This window comes from Rhinoraja longicauda, chromosome 1 (genome assembly GCF_053455715.1).
Source record: "Rhinoraja longicauda isolate Sanriku21f chromosome 1, sRhiLon1.1, whole genome shotgun sequence".
Taxonomy (NCBI): domain Eukaryota; kingdom Metazoa; phylum Chordata; class Chondrichthyes; order Rajiformes; family Arhynchobatidae; genus Rhinoraja; species Rhinoraja longicauda.
In genome coordinates, this window is record NC_135953.1 from 67,659,126 (window position 1) to 67,683,352 (window position 24,227).

General features: G+C 40.8%; 1 protein-coding gene across 8 annotated transcripts in view; it reads left to right on the forward strand.

The window, feature by feature from the left end:
* The window catches only part of LOC144593604 (amyloid beta precursor protein binding family B member 2-like), a 237,382-nt gene that overhangs the window by 155,320 nt on the left and 57,835 nt on the right, over positions 1 to 24,227 (forward strand). For all 8 annotated transcript variants that reach the window (XM_078399472.1, XM_078399444.1, XM_078399435.1 and 5 more), the window contains exon 10: positions 1,678 to 1,805. In XM_078399472.1, coding sequence (XP_078255598.1) covers positions 1,678 to 1,805 — 128 coding nt within the window. The remainder of the gene's footprint in view (positions 1 to 1,677; positions 1,806 to 24,227) is intronic.

Consider the following 24,227-nt stretch of genomic DNA (forward strand, 5'->3'; position numbering starts at 1 on the left):
AAAGGTTACCCCTCGGACACCTATTAAATCCTTTACCTTTCACCTTGAACCTATGTCCACTGGTCCTCGATTCCCCTACTCTGGGCAAAAGACTCTGTGCATCTACCCGATCTATTCCTCTCATGATTTTGTACACCTCTAAATGATCTCCCCTCATCCTCCTGCACTCCATGGAATAGAGTCCCAGCCTACTCAACCTCTCCCTATAGCTCACACCCTCTAGTCCTGGCATCATCCTCGTAAATCTTTTCGGAACCCTTTTAAGCTTGACAATAACTTTCCGATAACAAGGTGCCCCGAACTGAATGCAATATTCTAAATGCGGTCTCACCAACATCTTATACAACTGCAACGTGACATCCCAACTTCTATATTCAATGCTCTGACTGATGAAGGCCAAACGCCAAAAGCCTTTTTGACCACCTTATCTACCTGCGACATGACCTTCAAGGAACCATGCACCTGTACTCCTAGATCCCTCTGCTCTACAACACTACCCAGAGGCCTACCATTTACTGTGTAGGTCCTGCCCTGTGAAATTTGCACATGTTTCTGTTTCATGACAGAATCAAGATACAGGTCTCTGGTTTAGTTTAGTTTAGAGATACAGCGTGGAAACAGGCCTTTCGGCCTACCGCGCCAAGCAGTGATCCCTGCATACTAACACTATCCTACACACACTAGGGGCAATTTCCCAATATACCAAGCCAATTAGCGTACAAATCTGCACATCTTTGGAGTGTGGGAGAAAACCGGAGTTCCCAGAGAAAACCCATGCGGGTAACGGGGTGTACGTACAAACTCTGTTCAGACAACACCCGTAGTCAGGATCGAACCTCGGTCTCTGGCGCTGTGAGGCGGTACCTCTACCGCTGTGCCAACGTACTGCCTTTCGATGTCACTTGGTTTTAGTAGAGATTTTTATTTGACCATAAAAACTTCATAGTTGCAATTCACAGACGATCCCTCCCTTTCTCTCATTCACTGAGAGTAAATAGCTGTCAAGATTTATCAGCTCACAGAATACAGATAGTAGATTGCAATCCAATAAAATATAGCATTAGAGCAAGACCCATGGCCCACAATGTCTGCGTCAATGATGAAACTAATATAAACTGCACATCTGACTGCAGGTGGTCTATGTCCCTCAATTCCCTGCCTGTTTGTGTCTACCAAAATGCCTCTTTAAAATCCATTATCATATCTGCTTTCACCAGTTGTGTGTGTGTGTGTGTGTGCGTGTATGTTTTTAATAAAAGCTTATCTTGTAAATCTCCTTTAACCTACCAAACACCCCCCCCCAAACCTCATCTTAAAGCATGCTCTAGTATTTGACATTTCCATTCCGTGAAAACTTTTAGTGCAAAAAGGGATTTGGGCTTGGGAGTCGAAAATCAGAAAAGAAACTGCAGATGCTGGAAATCAGAAGTAAAAACAGGCAACAGGTCAGACAGGGTATGTGATAAGAGTTGAGCTTTTAGATCAAACACTGCTTCTCTTTCCACATGTGCCCCCTGACCTGCTGAATGCTCCCAGGTTTGGGCGAGTTGGTTGACTGATTTTCCAATAGCTTTAGTTTGCAATTTCAAATCAACTGATATGTTAGTAGGAATTTGAAGCTAAAGCATCTTCGTATTAAAGTAGATGCTTACAATTCATCTTATTGTTGAATTTCAGGGTAAGGATATGTACCTCATCCTGGAAAATAACATGCTGGATCTAATTGACCCCATGGATCGCACTGTCCTGCATTCTCAGCCAATTGTGAGCATTCGGGTATGGGGTGTTGGCCGCGACAATGGGCGGTGAGTGATCAGTTTTAAAGAGTTTCGTGCTGTCAAAGTAAATTGTGCTTTCTCATCTCTTAAACAAACCAGAAGGGAAAGGATTCAAACCGTGATCATGGTTTCTGCGTGGTATTCTAGCTTAGAGAGTTGGATCAAAAGAATTTTAAGTACTTCAAATGTCAAACTTTTCAATTGAAATTGGATGGCTGGGTGGTTTTGTCCAGAAAACTGCACCAGCAGGAAAGGCGATTTTGTAGTTGTTGTGAAAGTGTACACAACTGCTTCTTTTTCTGCCAGGCTTTGTTGCTCATGTTGTTTGTTATAAAACATAAGGAATAAACTAAAAATTATGTGCATGTTTTGCTTTCCCAAGAATGTAAATTGGTTACATAATGATATGAATGAGGACTGGGACTGAACTGTGAGAGTCCCTAAATCTGCTCCATCATTGCATGAGATCAGAGCTGATTTGACTGTCTCTTTAACTCCACTATCTTGTGATTCTACGGTATACATTCATCTCCTTGCCTATCAAAATTCAAGCTAACTCTGCTGAAAACATATTCAGACTTGCTTCCTCAAAGGACACTGGAAGCAGCTTCGAAAGACAGATGACTTTGAAAGAAGGGCACAGTGGCACAGCTTGTGGAGCTGCTGACTCACAGCACCAGAGACCCAGGTTCCATCCGACCCTCGGGAGCTATCTGTGTGGAGTTTGCACGTTCTCCCTGTGACCACCTGGGATTCTTCCGGGTACTCTGATTTCCTCCCACATCCCGAAGATGTGTGGGTTTGTAGGTTTATTAATCATTGTAAATTACCCCTAATGAATAGAGAGTGGATGAGAAAGCAGAATAACATAGAACTTGTGAGCGGGTGATCAATGGTTGGTGTGGACTCTGTGGGCCGACGGGCCTGTTTCCATACTGTATAACAAAATTAAACTAAAGCTAAAAAATTGTTTCATACCTGTCTAAAATGGGCAAACACATATTGTTAAAGTGCCTCCTGCTTCTAGATTTTTCCACAGAAGGAAGCATTCACTCTACATCCACCCTGCCAAGACCCCTCAGGACCTTTGATGCTTTAGTCAAGTTCCCCACACACTTCTAAATTTCCCATGAAAATGAATCTAACCTGTCTAAGCTTTCTTCATAAGACAACTGACCCATTACAGTATTCTTTCAGTAAACTTTCTCTGAATAAGTGAGTTCGGTATTCCAACTCAGCATGCGCAGGTCATAGGTCGTGGGGGCAAAGCATTGTCACCAGCTGATCTACTTCGTGTAAACAAACCTTCGTTTCATCCATTTTTCCCAGTTTTTCTTCGTATAGGTCAGAAAATACTGTTTTTGAAAACTGTTAATTTGGTGTATATATGGTTAATTAGTAAAAACTACGATGATTTTGTAGGAAAATAACTGCAGATGCTGGTACAAATCGAAGGTATCACAAAATGCTGGAGTAACTCAGCAGGTCAGGCAGCATCTCAGGAGAGAAGGAATGGGTGACGTTTCGGGTCGAGATGTCACACATGATTTTGTAGTTTTTTTTGCTTTATGCTTCAGTGCGTGAGCAATACAGTGACTGAAGAACAAGCATTTTTTATTGTTCTTTGTTTTGGTGGGGGTTGGAGAATGAAAGGAAAAAAATCGGTGACAGCAACGCAAACCAATGTTAACCAACATGTTGACGATGAACCAGACAACAAACATTTACTCTCCCACAACAAACATTTACGAGCTTTTGCTGTAGATCATGCATATACGTGTACAAATACAGCTGTCAAGAGAATTGTTATTGCACGGGGTGCATCCAAAACCAGGACATAAACAAACTGACTGACAAAGTTGAAAAGTTGGAAGGCATTGTTTCGGTGTTTATTAGCCATTAAGTTACATGTATATATTTAGACGTAGTGACACATATGCATAGTACTTATGTTGAGGTGCATTTCAAAACTACAAAGTTATGTTGACCTTGTTTCAAGTAAACAAAATTAAAATGTATGGTATATACCATAAACATCACCGATTTTTTCCTTTTTTTTGAAGTTTTCCACCTCTGTGAGGGAGTGCACGTGGGGACATTGGGGAGTCCGATAACAAATAACCAAGATTCAGAGCCGGGTCTGGATTGAGCGTTGTTGGCTCGCCGTCCACAAAGTGCTTAGAGCACAGGTGGCTGGTGCCTTTGGGGTTAGGCTGCCAATTCTTGCCTTTCTCCTCCTTTCGGTTGACCAGTTTGGTCCAACGCAACTGGGCTGCTACATCCCTCTTCTCCGTCAGAAATGGGTAGAGTTTGAAGGGAGGTGGGCAGAAACATTACAGTTGTGACTGTCACACACATTCTGCATCCACTTACTCAGGTGATACATGCTACTCGACCAGCCCAAAAATGCATAATTGCGCGTGGCTTTGCACATCCAACATATAAAACAAAATAAATAACAGAGTCAATCATATGTTAATTCGAATAGGGTCCTGTAAGCATGTCCATTAAATACCGGTACAAGTTACAATGCAAAAGAAAATGGTGCAAGTATATTGATCTAATTTATACAATCACAAGAGTATAACAGAAAATTAGAATGTCAAATACTGATTAAAATTATCCAATGTTATGGAAACCAGAATAGACATGTTTAGTCAGGAGATATTGACTAAGTTTTTTACTACACAACTTACTTTCACATGCACATGCAGGACTCATTCAGAAGTCTCTTGATAGTTATAGAAAGCATACATTTAATTTCATTCTCAACCCCCCACCAAAACAAAGAACAATAAAAAATGCTTTTTATTCAGTTACTATATTTGTTCACTCACTGAAGCATAAAGCAAAAAAAACATACAAAATTATCATAGTTTTCACTAATTAACTAGAAATACACCAAATTAACAGTTTTGAAAACAGTACTTTCTTACCTTTACAGAGAAAAACTGGAAAAAACGGATGAAACGAAGGTTTGTTTACACACAGCAGATCAGCTGGTGACAATGCTTTGCCCCCGCGACCTATGACCTGCGCATGCTCAGTCGGAATACCGAAGTCGCTTATAGCTTCCAACAAATTATCTTTCCGTAAATGAGACCAGTTCTGTGGATAATGGTCCAGATGTGGTCTCTCCAATCAATGCCTTGCATCAATGAAGCTCAATCTCCCTATTTTGTGTTTTCAATTCCCCAACCAATAAACAATAACACTTTGTGAGCTTTCCTAATTGCTTACTGTCTCTGTAAGCTAGCCTTATGCAAATCTCTTAGGCACACAAGCCTCACACTCTTCGAACCATTATGATTACCGTTACCTACTTTTTTATGATTTTCCTGGATAAATAATAATTTCATGTGTACCTTCATTACCTAGTTTTTTCCCCAATCTTTTAACAATCTGTATCCCTTTGCAGCCTCTATTTTCTCCGTGCAACATGTTTGGCGAGTTATCTTAGTGTCATCTGTAAATTTAGTAACCATTCCTTTGGTGCCATCACCCAAGCCAGTATATAAATTGTCAAATGTTGAGGCTCCATTATCAACCTCTGGAATGCCACATATTACATCTTGCCGATCAGAAAAGGATCCATTTATGCTTACCATATTCTGATAGCCAACCAATAATCTATCCATACCAATGATTTGCCTTTTAGGCCATGTTTTATTTTCCTGCAATAACCTTTGATGTGACACCTTATTAAATGCCTCTTTTAAATCTAGGTTTTGTTTATTAACTAGTTCATTTTTATGCATTGCATATGTTACTTCAAAGAACTCCAATAAATTGGTCAAACCATTTCCCTTTCACAAAACCATGTTGACTTTGGCTGGCTGTTGTAACCTGCTCAACATCTTTCAACATCTCAAGAACTTCGACATTTTCCCCATGATGTTCAGTTGTCTGGTCTGCTTTCTATCTCTCGTTTGAGCAGAAATATTTTGAAACTCCAGTTAACATTCTGCGGCTGGGAAAAAAACATCAGTTCCTATTGTGGCCATGGTGTCCACATTGTTATTTTTTTATCTATTTCCTCTCCTTAGGATGAAGTGATACAAGTGTGGTGCCTTTTATTATCCATTTTAATTGCACTGAAAAGAAGTGGAACTGCTTCTTTTTTCCCTTGAAATTTTCCATTCTTTCTGGGGGTGAAATGTATGGTAGGGATTTCCAGAATTCTCTGCCAGAGAGAATGTTGAAGGCAGGTTGGTGCCAGCCAGTTTTTTCTTTGTGTTGCTTCTTTGATTTTTTTTCCTTCTTGAAGTAAATTCATGGGAGCTATCGAGAAACCTGGCGAGGTGTGCAGTATATTTATTCAATTTTGTATATTTTAGCTTCAATGAGCTATTGGTGGCCACTAAATCAAGTGACTGAACCCAGCAGTCAAACTGTTTTAACCAGTTTGATATTAAGTCACTTGAATGTATTTGTAGCTGCATCAATCTAGACAACTGGTTATTATTTTATCTTTGTCTTCATTTGAGTCTTGTGGATGGTAGAGAGTTTGGTGAGCAATTTGTCACAATTATTTAAGATGCATCAAACTGGCACTGAGATATGTGAAACAACAATGATGAGCTTTGAACAATTATACCCATCTACCATTGCTTAGGGTGCATCTTTAGCTAGATATTACCTTTAAATTTTAATCACATCTGCCCCTCCCCCACTCTCAGTCTACACATTTAATTTAGAAAGATAGCTTGACGTCAAACACAATTGCTCACTCTTCTGTTCGCATTCAGCTCTAATCTGGATCAAAGGCTGTGCTGAGGTCTGCAGCTGGAAGCAGATCTAGTCTCCGTTGAATTAAACTTGTATGTGCCATGTGTAGTCAATGAAGATCCCAAGTATATTGTGTTGTCACTGAAGGTCGTATTTGCGCACCATGATCTCTTGACATTCCTTAAGGTCACTGATTTGGGAATGATGGATACAACAGCAGTGATACAACAGACTCGGAGAACCTTGTAGCCTTCACTTGGTATTTGTCATGCTCTGAAATGTTGATGTTACTTTACTTTAGAAATACGGAGTGGAAACAGTCCCTTCGGCCCACTGAGTCCACACTGACCAGTAATCCCTGCACATTAACACTATCCTACGCACACTTGGGACAATCTACACCTATATTAAGCCAATTAACCTACATACCTGTAGACTTTGGATTGTGGGAGGAAAGAGGCAGTAACTCGGCCGCTGCGCCACCATGTTGAAAATAAACCATATGTTGAAAATACCATCTGTAACCTTAAACTTGATCAGTGCAACTGGGAATAATGTTCTATTAAAAACCTATTTCTAAGAATTTTGATGAAGAATAGGACATTAATAAATCGGTAATAATTTTGTCTTGGTAAATGATGCATATAGATAATATTGTCATTTTTTTCAAGCGTGGATGTTTATTGGAACTAAAGACAAGAATAGAATATTGCAACATCAGTGATGTGAAGTTAGAGGTGGCATTTACCCATGATTAACTTGTCTAATGCGTTATAATGTTTGTACACGGATGTCTCCATATCATCTGAAGTCCACCTGCTTTTGGATGCCTTCATTAGTAGTAATTCAAGATGGACAAAAAACAAAATCCATGAAACGTGATTACCTTTAGCTTCAAGTAAGTTGGTCAAATCCTGTGACATACTTTCTTTTAACTTTGGTTTCAATCTTTGTAAGGCTAGAGAGCTTCCTTCTATCAGAACTGTGCAAAATAAAAGTGTAATTACTACTACATTTGATATAAAGTACAGAGCATATAAAGTGAAGAAAGAAATAAGAATGGTCTGGTGAAGTATGAGAATTAATTGATAAAAAGGTTATCTAGAGATTTTTGAGCGGCTCACCGCGCTGACACAAAAAGGTTCGTGAAGATGGCAGAAGGTGTAGCAGCTGAGTACTTTGCATTGATATTTAGTACAGAAAAGGACTTAAAAAAGAAACAGAGTTAAACATAGATGCTCGTGGAACTGTGTATTTGGTATTGAAAGTGGATAATTCACCCTATCCGGATGGGATATATTCAAAGCTACTGATGGAAGTAGCATTGGAATTGCAAAGTTCTGTCTACAAATGTTGAGATCTTGGAAAATATATGAGTGGTGCCAAAGGAAAGGAGGATGACAAATATTGTGTCCATGTTTGCTTTAAAAAAAAAGTTTTAAACTTTGATATTATAAACAAGCTAATGTTAATAGTGGGAGAAAGCTGACAGCGGCTCTGAAACAAACTCGATAAAAAGGTCTGTTGCTAAGTGCTATAGATTTCCAGTATTTAATATGAACACATTTCTGCAGGTGTAGCCATATGCAAATGGGTTTAGAGTCAGAGAGCCATTTAGAGTCATAGTCATACAGCATGGAAACAGTCCGTTCGGCCCAACCCGAGCATGGTTCCCCATCTAAGCTTGTTCCACTTGCCTGAGTTTGGCTCTTAGCCCTCTAAACCTTTCCTATCTGTGTCTCTGTCCAAGTGTCTTTTAAATGTTGTTATAGTACCTGATTCAAATACCTCCTCTGGCAGTTGGTTCCATATACCCACCACCCATTTTCTTTCTCTGAAGTTTCCAAAAGACACATTATTCAATGTACGCTTTCATTCCCATGAAAACACAGGCCAATTCAATATGACACATTGAAGCGCGACACACAGAGAGTGCAATACATTGTGTTTCTGCCTCATGAATACATTAAAAAGAATAACAAAAAGCTTGTATCCGTTCTCATCCTGGGGGCACAGTTTCAGAATAATGGTTGGCCATTTCAGATTTAGATGACAATTTTCTTTATGCTGTGGATTGGAATCTCTGAATTTTTTTTACACTAGGGCTGTGATTATTTGGTTAACAACATTTAAGGATTAAATTTTTCGATACTCTGGGAATTGTTCAGATAAGACTGCTCTGGAAGGTCAAATCTCATGGGATCCAGGCAGAGCTAGCCAACTGGATACAGAATTGGCGTCATGGTAGGAAGCTGAGGTTGGTGCTGGAAGGTTGTCAGATGATACATTAGCAAATTTGCAGATGATACAAAGCTGGGTGGTAGTGTGAACTGTGAGGAAGATGCTATGAGGTTGCAGGGTGACTTGGACAGGTTGTGTGAGTGGGCGGATGCATGGCAGATGCAGTTTAATGTGGATAAGTGTGAGGTTATCCACTTTGGTGGTAAGAATAGGAAGGCAGAGTATTATCTGAATGGTGTCAAGTTAGGAACGGGGGACGTACAACGAGATTTGGGTGTCCTAGTGCATCAGTCACTGAAAGGAAGCATGCAGGTACAGCAGGCAGTGAAGAAAGCCAATGGAATGTTGGCCTTCATAACAAGAGGAGTTGAGTATAGGAGCAAAGAGGTCCTTCTGCAGTTGTACAGGGCCCTAGTGAGACCGCACCTGGAGTACTGTGTGCAGTTTTGGTCTCCAAATTTGAGGAAGGATATTCTTGCTATTGAGGGCGTGCAGCGTAGGTTTACTAGGTTAATTCCCGGAATGGCGGGACTATCATATGTTGAAAGACTGGAGCGACTAGGCTTGTATACACTGGAATTTAGAAGGATGAGAGGAGATCTTATCGAAACGTATAAGATTATTAAGGGGTTGGACACGTTAGAGGCAGGAAACATGTTCCCAATGTTGGGGGAGTCCAGAACAAGGGGCCACAGTTTAAGAATAAGGGGTAGGCCATTTAGAACTGAGATGAGGAAAAACGTTTTCACTCAGAGAGTTGTGAATCTGTGGAATTCTCTGCCTCAGAAGGCAGTGGAGGCCAATTCTCTGAATGCATTCAAGAGAGAGCTGGATAGAGCTCTTAAGGATAGCGGAGTCAGGGGGTATGGGGAGAAGGTAGGAACGTGGTACTGATTGAGAATGATCAGCCATGATCACATTGAATGGCGGTGCTGGCTCGAAGGGCCGAATGGCCTCCTCCTGCACCTATTGTCTATTGTTGTTTTTCAGACTGGAGACATGTAACTAGTGGTGCGCCTCAGGTATTGGTGCTGGACCCGTTACCCATCAACAATTTGGGTGAGAATGTATGATGAGGACAGTAAAATCAGTTGTATTTTACTGTCGTATTTTACGGCAGTGAAAATGGTTATCAAGAAGTGGACCCTTGATCAGCTGGGCAAGTGGCCTGAGGAATAGCAAAATAAGTTTAATTCAAATAAATATGAGATTTTTCATTTTGTGTAGTCAAACCAGGGCAGGACATATTCAGTGAACAGCAGGGGTTTGGAGAGTGTTGTTTGTAATTCCTTGAATGTAACGGTGCAGGTATGCAAGGTGGTGAAGAAGGCTTTTGGCATGCTGGTCTTCATCAGTCAGAGAACTGAGTATAGAAGTTGGGATGATATGTTGCAGTTGTACAAGGCATTGGTGGGGCTGCATTTGGAGTATTATGTTCAATTTTGGTCAACCTGCTGTAGGAAAGAAGCCATTAAGCTGGAAAGAGTGCAGAGATGATTTATGAGGATGTTGCCAGGACTTGTGGGCCAAAACTATAAGGAGAGGTTGGCAAGCTAAGATTTTATTCCTTGGAGTGCAGGAGTCTGAGTGGTCATCTTACAGAGGTGTATAAAAATCATGAGAGGAATAGATAGGATGAATGCATAGAGTCTTTTTCTCTAGGGAAGGAGAATCAAGAACAGGAGGACAAGGTGAGAAAGGAAGGACAATGGGAATCTGAGGGTTAACTTTTTCCACACTGAGGGTAAAAGGTATATGGAAAAAGAGGAAATAGCTGAGGCAGGTACAATAACAACATTTAAAACGCATTTGGACAGATAAATGGATTGGAAAGGTTTGGAGGGATATTGGGACAAACACGATCAAATTAGTAGCTTAGATGGCTTAGTAGCTCAAGATCACTGATGTGTGCAGATGTTGAACATTAATTTGGGTTTGGGTGAATCCAGGAATATGAAAATTACACAAAATAAGACCTGTTATTACTAGTTTATTGTCATGTAATGCCTGCTACTGGTTACAGAGTGAGGAGCATAATGACAGTGAAAATACTCTATTGATGCTGTAAATTTGCTTAAGCTTGCTTTGAAGTTTTATTGTCTAAAGCTTTTTTGTAGATTTTTAGATCATAAATTTTTAAGCATTATCTTCTTGCAATTCATGCCTCTGAACATAGAGCGAGTCCCTGATTGGATTATTCAGCCTTGCAATATACTTTAAAAAGATAAAAATATGGATTAAAATTGTCAAATAGCCTCAAGCACTTGATAGTCCCTGGGCTGCTGAAGAAGACAAATTTAAGGTTGAAATCTCAGAAGTTATGCTGCAGTATTATATCTAGAACAAAGATAAAACTTTTTAAAACTTGGCACTGTGATTGAAAAGGTCTACATGGACTTCAGTAAAGCCTTTGGCAAGATCCCACTAGATCAAAAGGTTGAACCTAAGGGATGCATGCAAGTTGGATAATTGGAGGCAAAGTTGATTTGGTAATTGGAGACAAGAGAATGATGATGAAGGGTGTTTTTGTTATTGTAAACCTCTGACCAGTAATGCAAGTTTTATCATGTGCATTATTACAGTCTACCTTTGTTATTACGGACCTCCTCATAACGAATTCCGTTTTTAGTGGACAAAATCTGTTGTAACCAAGGCATCCATTCATATCGGGCGGGCGGGTCAGAATTTTACAATCTCTTTCAGAAAACATTGGCATTTTATACGGTTCTGTAAAACTCAAGGATTGAAAATAATGTGAGGAGTTTAGTGTTTGGGCACATTAAGATATTGGTGAGTTAATGTGGTGTACAGAGTAATGACAGGTGGATTTTAATCTTGATAAGTGTGAGGTGATGCATTTTGATAAGCCTGGGATAGACATATTAAATGGTCGGACCTGACAGAGCATTGAGGAGGAGTGAGACTTAGTACATCCAAGAATTTCTGAAAGTGGTAGCACACATAGATCAGATGTTTAAGAAGGCATACGGGATAGAAATTCCATGCCATAGCTAATGAAGCAAAGTAGAGCACCCAAGGTAGAGCTGAATATGAAATATGTGTTTGGCCACAATTAGAATGCTCTGTGCAGTTCTGCTTGTCATACTGTAGAAAGTAATTGCACTAGAGAGGATACAGAGGAATAGCACTCGTATGTTGTCTGGGATAGAGCCTTTCAATTGTGAGAGATGGGAGAACCGAGATTTGTTTTCCTTGGAATGCACAAGGCTGAATGGGAACTTGATTGAAGCATACAAAATGATGACAGGCATAATTAGAGTCGTTCTTAAGAATTGTTCCCCATTGCAGGGGTGTATAAAACCGAAGGGGAAAGGTTTAAGCCTTGATGCAAGGTTTAGGAACAAAGACTCACAACATTTAACAAATATTTAGATGAGTACTTAAATGACCGTAGCTTGAAGACTACAGACTAAATGTTGGGATAAAAAAGAGATTGGCACATGTGACTCTTGTTGACAGGCATTGACGTGGTGAGATTGCATTCTGTTTTCAGTGCTCTATGTTTCCAGGAGTGATTCACTCCGTGACTATGATAAATAAATCAGGCTGAATAAAATCCATATTAAAATAGTTAAGCATGTTCAATTGTTTGCTGAATCACCTTCTCTTTTGTTCTGTGCATTCTTGCGTTATTGTGTTAGTCTAGCTGATGACTAACAGTTTTTCGGTGCCATGGGTACTTGTGACAAGTGCTTCATTGCTAGTCAAATACTTTCATAGTGACAGCACAATAAACTCGACCAGTACCAGTTTCAGCAGGTTCCAAATCTTTTGTGAGTTCATAGTCTTGGCTTTCTTCCAGCTAGTACTCATTCAAAATGCTGTATCCTTTATCCACTGCCCTGCAATGTTGCACGTTGGAACAATCAATCCAGCTTACCAATACAAGTGCAAGAGTGTAATCAAAAGCAAATGTGTTACCTGCAAATCCATTTATCCACATGCAAGGCACACATTTCCTGTTACATAAAGTACACAGTAATTAATTTCCTATGGCACTGCACTCATATCATCAAGACCAAAGATGGTCTGAATGCAAGGTGGTTTTTTATAAGGAACATGCAATTGGACTAAAATAAACAATCCTCCATTTACTCTCTTGTATATAAAATTTAAAGTTGCCAGTATTTATAGCAAATAAAAGAGCAAGACAATTAGAGAAATAAAACTATTTGGAACATAGGCAGGCAAAGACTTGTATGGCACAGAAACAGGCCCTTTGGCCCAACTTGCCGATGCTCCATCAATGCTAGTCCCATCTGCCTGTGTTTGGTCCTTATCCCTAAATGTTTCCTAACCATATACCTGTCCAATTGCCTTTTAAATGTTATTACAGTACGTTCCTGAACCACCTCTCTAGCAACTCATTCCATATACCCACCATCCTTTGCATGAAAAAGTTGCCTTTTAACTTTATATATAGGTAATATTAAAAATATTTTTTATAAGTTAAAATCTATTTAATTTACTGATTAAATCTTTCCCCCTTGCACCTTAAACCTATGTCCTCCGGTTCTTGATTCCCACTCTTAAACCGAAGATAGACACAAAAAGCTGGATTAACTCAGCGGGACAGGAAGTATCTCTGGAGAAAAGGAATGGGTGACTTTTCGGGTCGAGACCCTTCTTCAGACCTGAGAGGCTGCATCCCAGAAGTCTAAAGTGGCTGCAGAGAAGGGGCACATTAGTGATGCTTTCCAACGGATTCAGATACAGTCCCAATAGACTGGAAGCTAGCAAAGGCAGCACTGTTGTTTAAGAAGGAAGGGAGACAAAATAGACAATTAGCCTGATATTTGTTATTTGCAAAATTCTTAAATCCATAATTAAGGACATAGTGATTGTCTGTATGCCCTTCTAGAGCGTAATTGGGAAGAACAAATATGCCTTTACAGAAGACAAATCCTCTTTTTTGGGAATGTAGCGTGGAGGTTTTTGGATTTTCAAGTCCCATGCATAAAAAAAGGAGCTTGAGTATAAAATTAAAACATGGTCAATGCAAACATGACCCGAGTATAAGTATTTATTTTTCTAGAACAAAGCGTTGACATAAATATAACACTCTTAAACATTCTGGCATCTGGCTTGCAAATCATGTTGACCTAATCCTGCATAGCCCTATCAGGCCCAACCGCAAATGATTCATAAGCATATATATCTGCCCTGACCAGTCCCCAACTCATGTAATCACATCCTGTCTGCCGGTTGGATAAACTGGAGTAATGCTTAATATACAGAAGATAAATTGGAAGCCAAATGGTATTTTTGCCTTTATTTGCAAGATGGTTGGAATACAAATGTAAGAAAGTCTGGCGAAGGTTTTGTAGATATCAATGAGATTTAACTTTGAAGATTGTGTGATGCACTTAATTGATTCATCAGTTGAAGGTTTGTCCTAAAAGAAAAGATATGTACAATCGGCCTGTACACTTTGGAGTTTAGAAGAAAGTGGATTATCCCAGTGAATCCAACACACTATTGAGGGGGGTTGATAGGGTAGATGCTAAGAAGTTATTTCCTCTGCGTGGAGAGTCTAAAATTAAGGTTTCCTGTCTCAACTTAAGCTATCTGACGTTGACAGGACATTTATTTACAGATGCGTTTGAATCTTTGGAATTTTCTACCTCAGGGCTGCGGATGTTCTGCTATTGAGTATCTTCAAGGCAGAGGTTGATAGATTTGGACACTAAATGATTTGAAAGATATGAAGATTGGGAATTGGCCAAAACAAATCAAAGCTCAGGAACAGGATCAGCTGCGATCTAGTGGAAGAGTGCGATCTAGTGGAAGAGCTGCTATTTTTATTGTGACGTGCTTAATTATGACAAAAGTGATGGTCTTGTAAAATGAAAAATACATATAGATAAAAGCCAAATGAATAAAGTGAATATCCAGACGACAAATTTTGCATTTCCAGTGTGGTGGTGCGTTTTTGAGTGGATTATTTTGTTTAACCAATTATCCACACCATATCGACGTCAGTTGTTCTAATCAACTAAGTTAATTCAAACTTTCAGCAAAATGCTTATTTTTAAAATAATTAATTGGCTAAATCGATCACAGGATATGGTACCCTGCTGTGAAGTCTGTACTGTGCTGTCAGGTTCGTGCTCAATTTAGGTACATTTGGTACCATTCCCAACAGGTTCTTTAGTGCCGTTGAACCAGAGTTGGCACCAGGCTCCAGCATCTTTTAGATTAATCAAATCCTTTTGCACATTTATGTACTGAATTCCAACCTTGTGTCTTCCCCAGCTGCAATGTCATAATCTACTTAATCTTCGGCAACTTAGTCAGCAGAAAAGTGGGTTTTTTTTGCTTATGCATCAGGAAACAATTCTGTTGACGAAGAGAAGAAACTATTGTGTCTCTTTGTTCATGCATTTTCACGGTGTGGTAACAACTGATGAATACCTTTGCATGTCAGCCAGTGTTTACAATCTATTTCAGGCATTTCATAAACGTTTAGATTTAAGTTTATTAGTGTCATGTGCACCAAGGTACTGTGATAAGCTTTATTTTACATGCTATCCAAACAGATCAGATATACCATACATAAATACAACCAAGTCAAACTAGAGTACAATAGATAGAGCAAAGGGGAAGATATAGAGCGCATTTTGGCACATCATTTCCATAGACAAAATTCAATGTCCACAATGGGTCACTACCATTGTGAATTGAACAGTATCATAGCGTATGGAAGGACCATTCAGAAGCCTGATAACGGAGGACAAGATGCTGTTCCTGAGTCAGGAGTGCATGCTTTCAAGCTTCTGTACCTTCTGCTGGATGGGAGTAGGGAGAAGAAAGAATTACGCGGGTGGGGCAAGTCTTTGATTTATATTGACTGCTTTTCCGACGGAGTGTGAGGTACAGATGGAGTCAATGATTGGAAGTAATGAGAGGATTTGAGTACAGGCGTAAAGAGGTTCTTCTGCAGCTGCATAGGGCCCTGGTGAGACCACATCTGGAGTATTGTGTACAGTTTTGGTCTCCTAATTTGAGGAAGGACATCCTTGTAATTGAGGCAGTGCAGCGTAGGTTCACGAGATTGATCTCTGGGATGGCGGGACTGTCATATGAGGAAAGATTGAAAAGACTAGGCTTGTATTCACTGAAGTTTAGAAGGATGAGAGGGAATCTTATAGAGACATATAAAATTGTAAAAGGATTGGACAAGCTAGATGCAGGAAAAATGTTCCCAATGTTGGGGGAGTCCAGAACCAGGGGGCCACAGTCTTAGAATAAAGGGGAGGCCATTTAAAACTGAGGTGAGAAGGAACATTTTCACCCAGAGAGTTGTGAATTTGTGGAATTCTCTGCCACAGAGGGCAGTGGAGGCCAAATCACTATATGAATTTAAGAGAGAGTTAGATAGAGCTCTGGGGGCTAGTGGAATCAAGGGATATGGGGAAAGGCAGGCACAGGTTACTGATTGTGAATGATCAGCCATGATCACAATGAATGGCGGTGCTGGCTCGAAGGGCCGAATGGCCTCCCCATGCGCCTATTTTCTATAATTCTTGTCTGTGTAATAGACTGGGCTACATCTACAACTCTGCAATTTCTCGGACAGAAATCTTGCATGGTCTTGCCTGCCAAAGCATGGCAGGTGATATGTGGATACAGGTGGGTGGAGGGGGGGGGAGGAGGTTGATTGACAGATGGATGGTCAGTGACAAAGGCAAGAAGTGAAAAGGAGACAAACGTATTAGAGAAGGAAAGAAGAGAAGGGGTGAAATGTAAAGCTGGAGGGAAGGATAAGAGGGAAATATGGGAGATGAGCATGCGGAAGGGAAAGGAGCAGAGTGACTAGGGTGGTCTAAGTTGGCTGGAGAAATGTGTGCCCATTGGGGTGGGGGTAAAGGGAAGAGAGGGGTATTACTTAAAATTGAAGACGTTAATTGTTGGGTTTTAAGCTATCCAAGTGGAATGAGGTGCTGTTCTTCCAGTTTGTATGTGGCCACACACTGGCAATGCAGGAGGCCAAAGACAGAAAAGTCGATATAGGAATGTCATGGCAAGTTAAAATGCTTATCAACCAGGAGATCCAACAGGCCTTGGTGGACTGAGTGCAGGTGTTCGGTAAAACAGTCGTCTAGTCTACGCTTCCTCTCTGCCTTGTAAAGGAGGCCACGTTGGGGGCATTGAAGAGTGAAGCGGTGCAGGTGAACCTTGGTCTCAGTTGGAAGGGCTGCTGGAGTCCCTGGATGGAAGTGACAGAGGAGGATTAGGACAAGCGTCATGTCTCGTGCAATTGCAGTGCCTGGGGATTGCAATTGGGTGGGAGGGGATGAGTGGGGCGGCACGGTAGCGCAGCGGTAGAGGTGCTGCTTTACAGCGAATGCAGCGCCGGAGACTCAGGTTCGATCCTGACTACGGGTGCTGCACAGTAAGGAGTTTGTACGTTCTCCCCGTGACCTGCGTGGGTTTTCTCCGAGATCTTCGGTTTCCTCCCACACTCCAAAGACGTACAGGTATGTAGGTTAATTGGCTGGGTAAATGTAAAAATTGTCCCTAGTGGGTGTAGGATAGTGTTAATGTACGGGGATCGCTGGGCGGCACGGACTTGGTGGGCCGAAAAGGCCTGTTTCCGGCTGTATATGATATGATATGATATGATATGATGAGTGATCGAAGGAGATGCAGAGAAAGTGGTCTTTGCTTAAATTGGAAAGGGATGGGAACTGGAAGATTGACTGGTGGTGGGATCAGTTTGAAGGCGATGGAAATGTTAGAGAATAAAGTGTTGAATGTGGAGGCTGTTGGGATGAAGGTGAGGACTAGAGAACCTCTATCCTTGTTCCATTTGGGATGGGGGGAGCAAGAGTAGAACTGCTGGGCACAGGGGACACAGGTCATGGTTTCATCCACAAAAGCAGGGCGGATGCCATGTTTACTGAAGCAGGAGGTCAACTTGGATATGCTAGTTAAACGCCTCATCTTGGCAGCAGGTGTGGCAGAGAAATTGAGTAAAGGATGGTGTTTCTGCAAGTGGTAGGGAGGGAGGAGCTGTAGTGAGGGTAGTCCGTGGGTTTATAGTAGATGTCAGTCAATACTCTGTCCTATGTGATGGGGACGGAGATAAAGAAAGGTGTCAGAGATAAGTGAGGTGTAGAGAAGGATGCACGTGCCCTTGTCAAGATTCAACCTGAGCAGCTACAAAACAGGGCGGCACAGTAGTGCAGCAGAAGAGTTGCTGCCTTACAACGCCAGAGACCCAGGTTGGATCCTGACTATGGGTGCTGTCTGGATGGAGTTTGTACGTTCTCCCTGTGACCTAGTGCGTTTTCTCTGGTGCTCCAGTTTCCTTCCACGTTCCAAAGGCGTTCAGGTTTGTAGGTTAATTTGCTTCTGTAAATTGTTCCTATTGTGTAGGATAGAATTAGTGTACAGATGATTGCTGGTCAGCAGGGACTTGGTGGGCTGTTCCCACACTGTGTCTCTAAACTAAACTAAACTAAACTAAACTCTGATGCCAGGACTGCTCCCAGGAATACACACAGGGACTGGCATCAAGTGCTACTGGAGGTAAAGCATCAACCCCGGTGAAAGATGCTCTTTGGTATTCCAGCACAGTGAGATGTCTAAATGGATGCTGCTGACTGGTACATTCCAGACTGCAGGAGTACGTGGTAAGGGATGCATTAAAGTTTGATGCAAAGGCTCTGGGAGGGAGGGAGGCAGGAAAGGACCATAGCGTAGTGTCCTTCTGCTACTAGAAGTGTGTTTCAGTGGGAATTCAGTGGGAATTGCCCTCAAACAACAGAAGGGGGTATTAACAAAGGGAGGGGGGGGGGGGGGCACGTGAATGGCAATAGTGCTATATAAATAATAATATTTGTTATAACATTACTATGCTTAGAACTAACAACACTGATGGTATAGATTGGTTAACGTTGAAAATGTAGAGATTTGCACTGTGTTATTTTGCAGAATCCTTATTTTTCATCCCATATTTGAAATAAAATAGCTTCCCTTGTCTGGTCTTGAGCGTTAATTATAGTCTTTGTGCCATTTATATACATTTATCTTCCATCCCTGACTGCTATTTTCTTTCAATTGAAGATCTTGCATTTATTTTCTGCTGCTTTTGTTTTGTATTTTGTGTAGCTAAAGCATCATTAGAAGGAAACATTGTTAATAGCAGATAATCAGCTTGAATGTTATTTTGTTCTTAAAGATAATCAAATCATAAGTAATGGTTGGCTAAGTTGAGCTGTAGATGTATTTTGTTATAATCTAGATGCATTTATTTCCCATTATTTCCCCTGAAACTAACAGCTGTCTACTTTTTAGTATCTGTTAATAAATGATCAAATTTTCTGTTTTAAAATGACCGTAAATATTACATTTTATTTTTATTGCACAGAATTCAGTGGATTCTATGAATATGTGAGGAATCTCATGCCGTGAATCTATCAGCTTATAATTGTGTTCACTAACTTACTGAATAATTATTCAATTTTCTAGTGGGTATAATGATTTTCAATTATTTGGCATCTTTTAACGCAGTAAAAACATCCCAAGCCACTTCATAGAGGTGCTATCAAGCTAAAATCTTGACACAATAGCTTGGAGATTTTAGGGCAAATGGTCAAAAGGATGAAAGGTGGGAGAGCTGGGTGAAAAAATGTAAGAAGGGAGTTCCAAAGCTTAGAGCTGAATTTATTTGTTGTATTTATTTATTGCTGTGTTTATAATTACTGTACTCTTTACTCTGTGAGCTCCATGAAACAAGGCATTTCATTTTGCCCTGGTGAAGATGGCAATAAACTAATCGAGTCTTCAAGGGTAAATCATTTTTTGGTGGGATTAAACAGCACAGCACAGGAACCGGCGCCTTGGTCCTTGATATCTGTGCTGAACCAGTCCTTTAATTTGGCATCTGCCCGCACATAATCTATAACCATCCATACCTGCATACTGTGCCCATGTAAAAGCGTCTTAAACACCACAATCAAATCTGCTTTCACCACCTCCCCTGGCAGCTCATTCCAGACACTCAGCACCCTATGTGTAAACAAACACCTTGCCCTGCTCAGGTAAAGGAATAAGCAGAAGCTGGAATTAAAGGAATTTAAATGCCTTGGCCACCATCCCATCATCGGATGACTGGGATGGTGCTAATTAGGATATTGGAGCACAGCTTTCAGGTTCAGAGGTTGGGAAAAGAGAGGAGGCAGGGATGTGTTAAAAAAGCTAGACTTGAAGGTAAAGAAGATTTCACCAACAAAAGAGATAGGGTAGGCCAATATTCAGTGGTGTTTTGGATTTGAAGATGGGCAGGCAGTCTCAGCTGGGGAGTGAATAAAATGCCAACAATCATATTTATTATTTAAGTGTTGCATTGAATGTTAACATTTTATTCATTATTGACAACTCCCAGGGAAGGAAATCAGTTCTCCCCCCCCCCCCCCTTTACTTGCATTACTTGAGTGATTTATTGAAGTAAGACTTTGAATGGCAAGGTAAAGAAAGCCCAGATCTTGAACCTAAAAGGCTAAGAAATGGATAGGAGCACACAATTCTCCTTGCCAAACCAAAATAATCAATTAAAAGTGAAATTGTCAGTAATTTTAATTTGTTAACACAACATGATCTGCCCTACCTTCCTCATATGCAGAAGAATGCAAATTAACTGCTGTCACTTTAGCAGCCTCTTACCGTGACGCGTCCTTTCTGCTGGCAGCTATCCAGTTGCTGGAAGATTTTATGATCCAGTGAGCTCAATTAATTCCCATATATTGTTTTTAAGGTCAAGAATCTTCTGTCAGTTTTACAGAAATCTTTCCAGAAAATTGCAGAATATCTTTTCAAGATCTGGCCCATGTTGCTTTGACAGATTTCTTGACTGCAATGCTAATCTGACATCAGTTGTGGGGAGAATGTGAAGGCTCCTGTCAAGGGAATGCTAACAGGGTACTTAAAAAATGTCAACTATGCCCAAAGCTGTTGATGTTTTCAAGAAAGTGAAGTCTAGCTTGACCTTGCATCTTGTAACAACATAGAAAGAGACCATTTAATCCGTCAGGTCCTTGCCAGCTCCCAGGGAGAAATTCTATTCATTCAAACTTGCCTCCGCTTATACCTGCACTCCTGCAAATTATTCTCTTTCACACAGACTCGTCAACTCCCTGTTTGACTTTTTTTGGCATTAATTAAGGGGCATGTATTAAGGAGTAACTGGCAATAGCCAATCATGTTTGACAAATTGCTAAGCATTTTTCAGGTTCTATTTACAGAATAGATTAGGGCGAGCCAGTGGATGGTATATTTTTGGTCCTTAAGAAAGCCTTCAGTCATTTGCCACACAATTGGAACATTCAGGATTGAGAGTAATATATTGGTGTGAATAGAAGACTGGAGACTGGAAAGAATACCAAGTAGGATTAAATTAGTGATTTTCATGTTGAGGTTATATCCAGTGAGTGCTGCAATTATCATTGCTTGGGCCCAGCTCTTCACAGTGTACATCAATGTTGATTGAAGGGGCCGTGTGATATAGACAGGCTTCCAAATGATACAGTGGTATAATTATGGCTTGTGAATAGGATGCTTCTATTCTAATCTCATAGGGAGCTGGTGGATACTGCATCTGGAATATTCCGAACAGGTCTCGGCTCCCAACTTAGGGAAGAACATATTTGCAATTGCGGAAGTGTAATGAAGGTTCACTGGAGTTTTGTTTTCCAGAGATTGATGGGCAGGATGGGGGATGTTGAATTGGTTCATGAGTAAAGGCAAAGCAGACTGGGCCTAAAATCTGCAGAGTTTAAAAGAAAGAAAAATGAAATAATTGAGACCTATTGCATTCTTACAGGCCTTGCCATTGTGGATGCTAGGATGATGTTTACCCTGACAAGAGTGTCTGGAACCAATCGTACCACATCACATGGAAACCTAGGCCCACTGAGTCCACACTGCCATTTGTACAAATCCTACTGCAATCTATGTTTATTCACTTCAAATTCCCGTCAATTGCCCCCAGATTCTGCCACTCACCTACATACTAAGAGAAATTTATAGCAGCAAAATAACCTACAACGTATAAGTCTATGCTACGTGGGGGGAAACTAGATATCCAGCAAAAACCCACAAGGTCAGCCCCCGGGTTTGAACTTGGGATATCTGGAGGGTTGAAGGAGCAGCTTTACTAACTGGGCCACGGTGCCAGCCAGTGGTCAGTCTCGTAAAAGGGGTTTGATTTGGGATAACAATTAGAAGAAATCTCTTCTCATAGGGAGTAGTAATTAATGAAATTCCCTAGAGTGTTTTAAAGATTTAGTTGTTGAATATACTTAAAAACAGACAAGTAGATTTAATGATGTATAGTGAATTGACAGGTACAGGGCTAGTGCAGGAAAGTGATGCAGAGGCAAAAGATTGGCCATCGTTCCATTAAATGATGGAGCAGGTCCATAGGGCTGCTGCTTTTGTTCCAATGTTTCAGCCAAGGTGACGAAGCAGGACAGTTTAGAGAAGAAGTTGCAGATTAATTCAATATGGGTGGGGGAGGGGGTGTTATTGTGAAAGTGATCAATCATGTTTAGTAAATTGGCCCATTGGAAGGTACATAGACAAAAAGGAACAGATCAACAGGGAGTGTACATCCAAATTACTACCTACATTATAGACAATAGGTGCAGGAGTAGGCTATTCGGCCCTTCGAGCCTGCACCTCCTTTCAATGTGATCATAGCTGATCATCCACAATCAGTACCCCATTCCTGCCTTCTCCCCATAAACCCTTGATTCCGCTAGCCCTAGAGCTCTATCTAACTCTCTTTTGAATGCATCCAGGGAATCGGCCTCCACTGCCTTCTGAGGCAGAGAATTCCACAGATTCACAACTCTGGCTGAAAGCGTTTTTCCTCATCTCAGTTCTAAATGGCCTACCGCTTATTCTTAAACTGTGGCCCCTGGTTCTGGACTCCACCCCCCCACCCTCCACCCCCCCACCCCCCCCAACATCGGGAACATGTTTCCTGCATCTAGCGTGTTCAATCCCTTAATAATTTTATATGTTTCTATAAGATCCTCTCTCATCCTTCTAAATTGCTTCTAAATTCCACTGAATACAAGCCAACTCGCTCCATTCTTTCATCATTTGTCAGTCCCGCCATCCCTGGAATTAACCTCGTGAACCTACGCTGAACTCCCTCAATAGCAAGAATATCCTTCCTCAAATTAGGGTGTATTAGATCATAATTAGTCACATTCATAATTAAAATACCGAATCAGTTGCATTTTAAAACATACCAGTGTGATCTTAATTATAGTATTTGAAATCCAATAACTATTAAATGATAGATGCAGTTGAATGTGGAGGTGTAAAAAAAATGTAAATGCTAATATGGTATTCTAGGATGATGATAAGGCATGCTGATGAGGAAAAAATATCTAAGGCCAAGTTGAACAAAAAGTGCATCAACACAGTGTGTTGCTGTTGGGTCTATATTCTGAAACTCCCTCCCCACAAGACTGTAAGCGTACCTTCACATGCAGGAGAGTAGCAACTCATTACTGTGATTTAGTGTCACCAACTTCGCAGACAATTAGTGATGTGCACTAACTGATGGCTACGTTGGCAGTCCATGTCCTGTAAAGTACATTTTAAAAAAAAGATAAAGGCAGTATTGAGTTACAATAGCAGAGAGGCCGGCCGGTTCAACGCCAACATGCATCGTTGGGGGTTGCGTCCATCAGCAGCCTGCGTGTGTGGAGCAGACCAGCAAACAGCGCAGCACGTCATTTTGGATTGCACTGGCTGCAGCGCCTGGAGGGCGTTACATAATTTCTGCTGCCTCAAACGCAAGAAGAAGATAGCAGAGATCAATGTGCTGCTTTGAAGAACAAAGAAGGAAAGTTGGCAACCAGATATATTGCTGGACAGAAACTAATTGAAATACAGTAAAACTCCACTAATTTGGTACACCTGGAACTCTAACTGACTGGGCAGATTTTCAGGACTATGCAATGTTATTTCTATTACTACCCCATCACAATTTTAATTCATTTATTAAAACAGCATAACACAGTGTTATAAATTTTCCATTGAACCTAGTAGAGTTAAAGGGCCACAGTCAATTTAAAGATAATCCGGGAAACATTGCCTGTTGAGCCGAAAGCCTAACCATCAGGATTTCCAAATAACCAGATGATGGATTACAGGAGTTTTATTGTCTTGTGTGTGATATTGGTCATCTACTCACAGGAAAACTTGGATTGCTCCAGAGAAGTACGAGTAATGAGCAATGACTGGAAATTCAGCTATAAATAATTTTTGTCATGAGGATAACTTGACCATTTTTAGAAAGGAGACTAACAAGTTTAAATTATCGGGCTACAAAGTAATGAGGCAAATTGATACCAGGAGCACTGATATGGAAATGTTCGAGCCTAGTACAACTTTTATGGGTACTTGGCGTTCTTACGAAGTAATCTGCGATTTCTC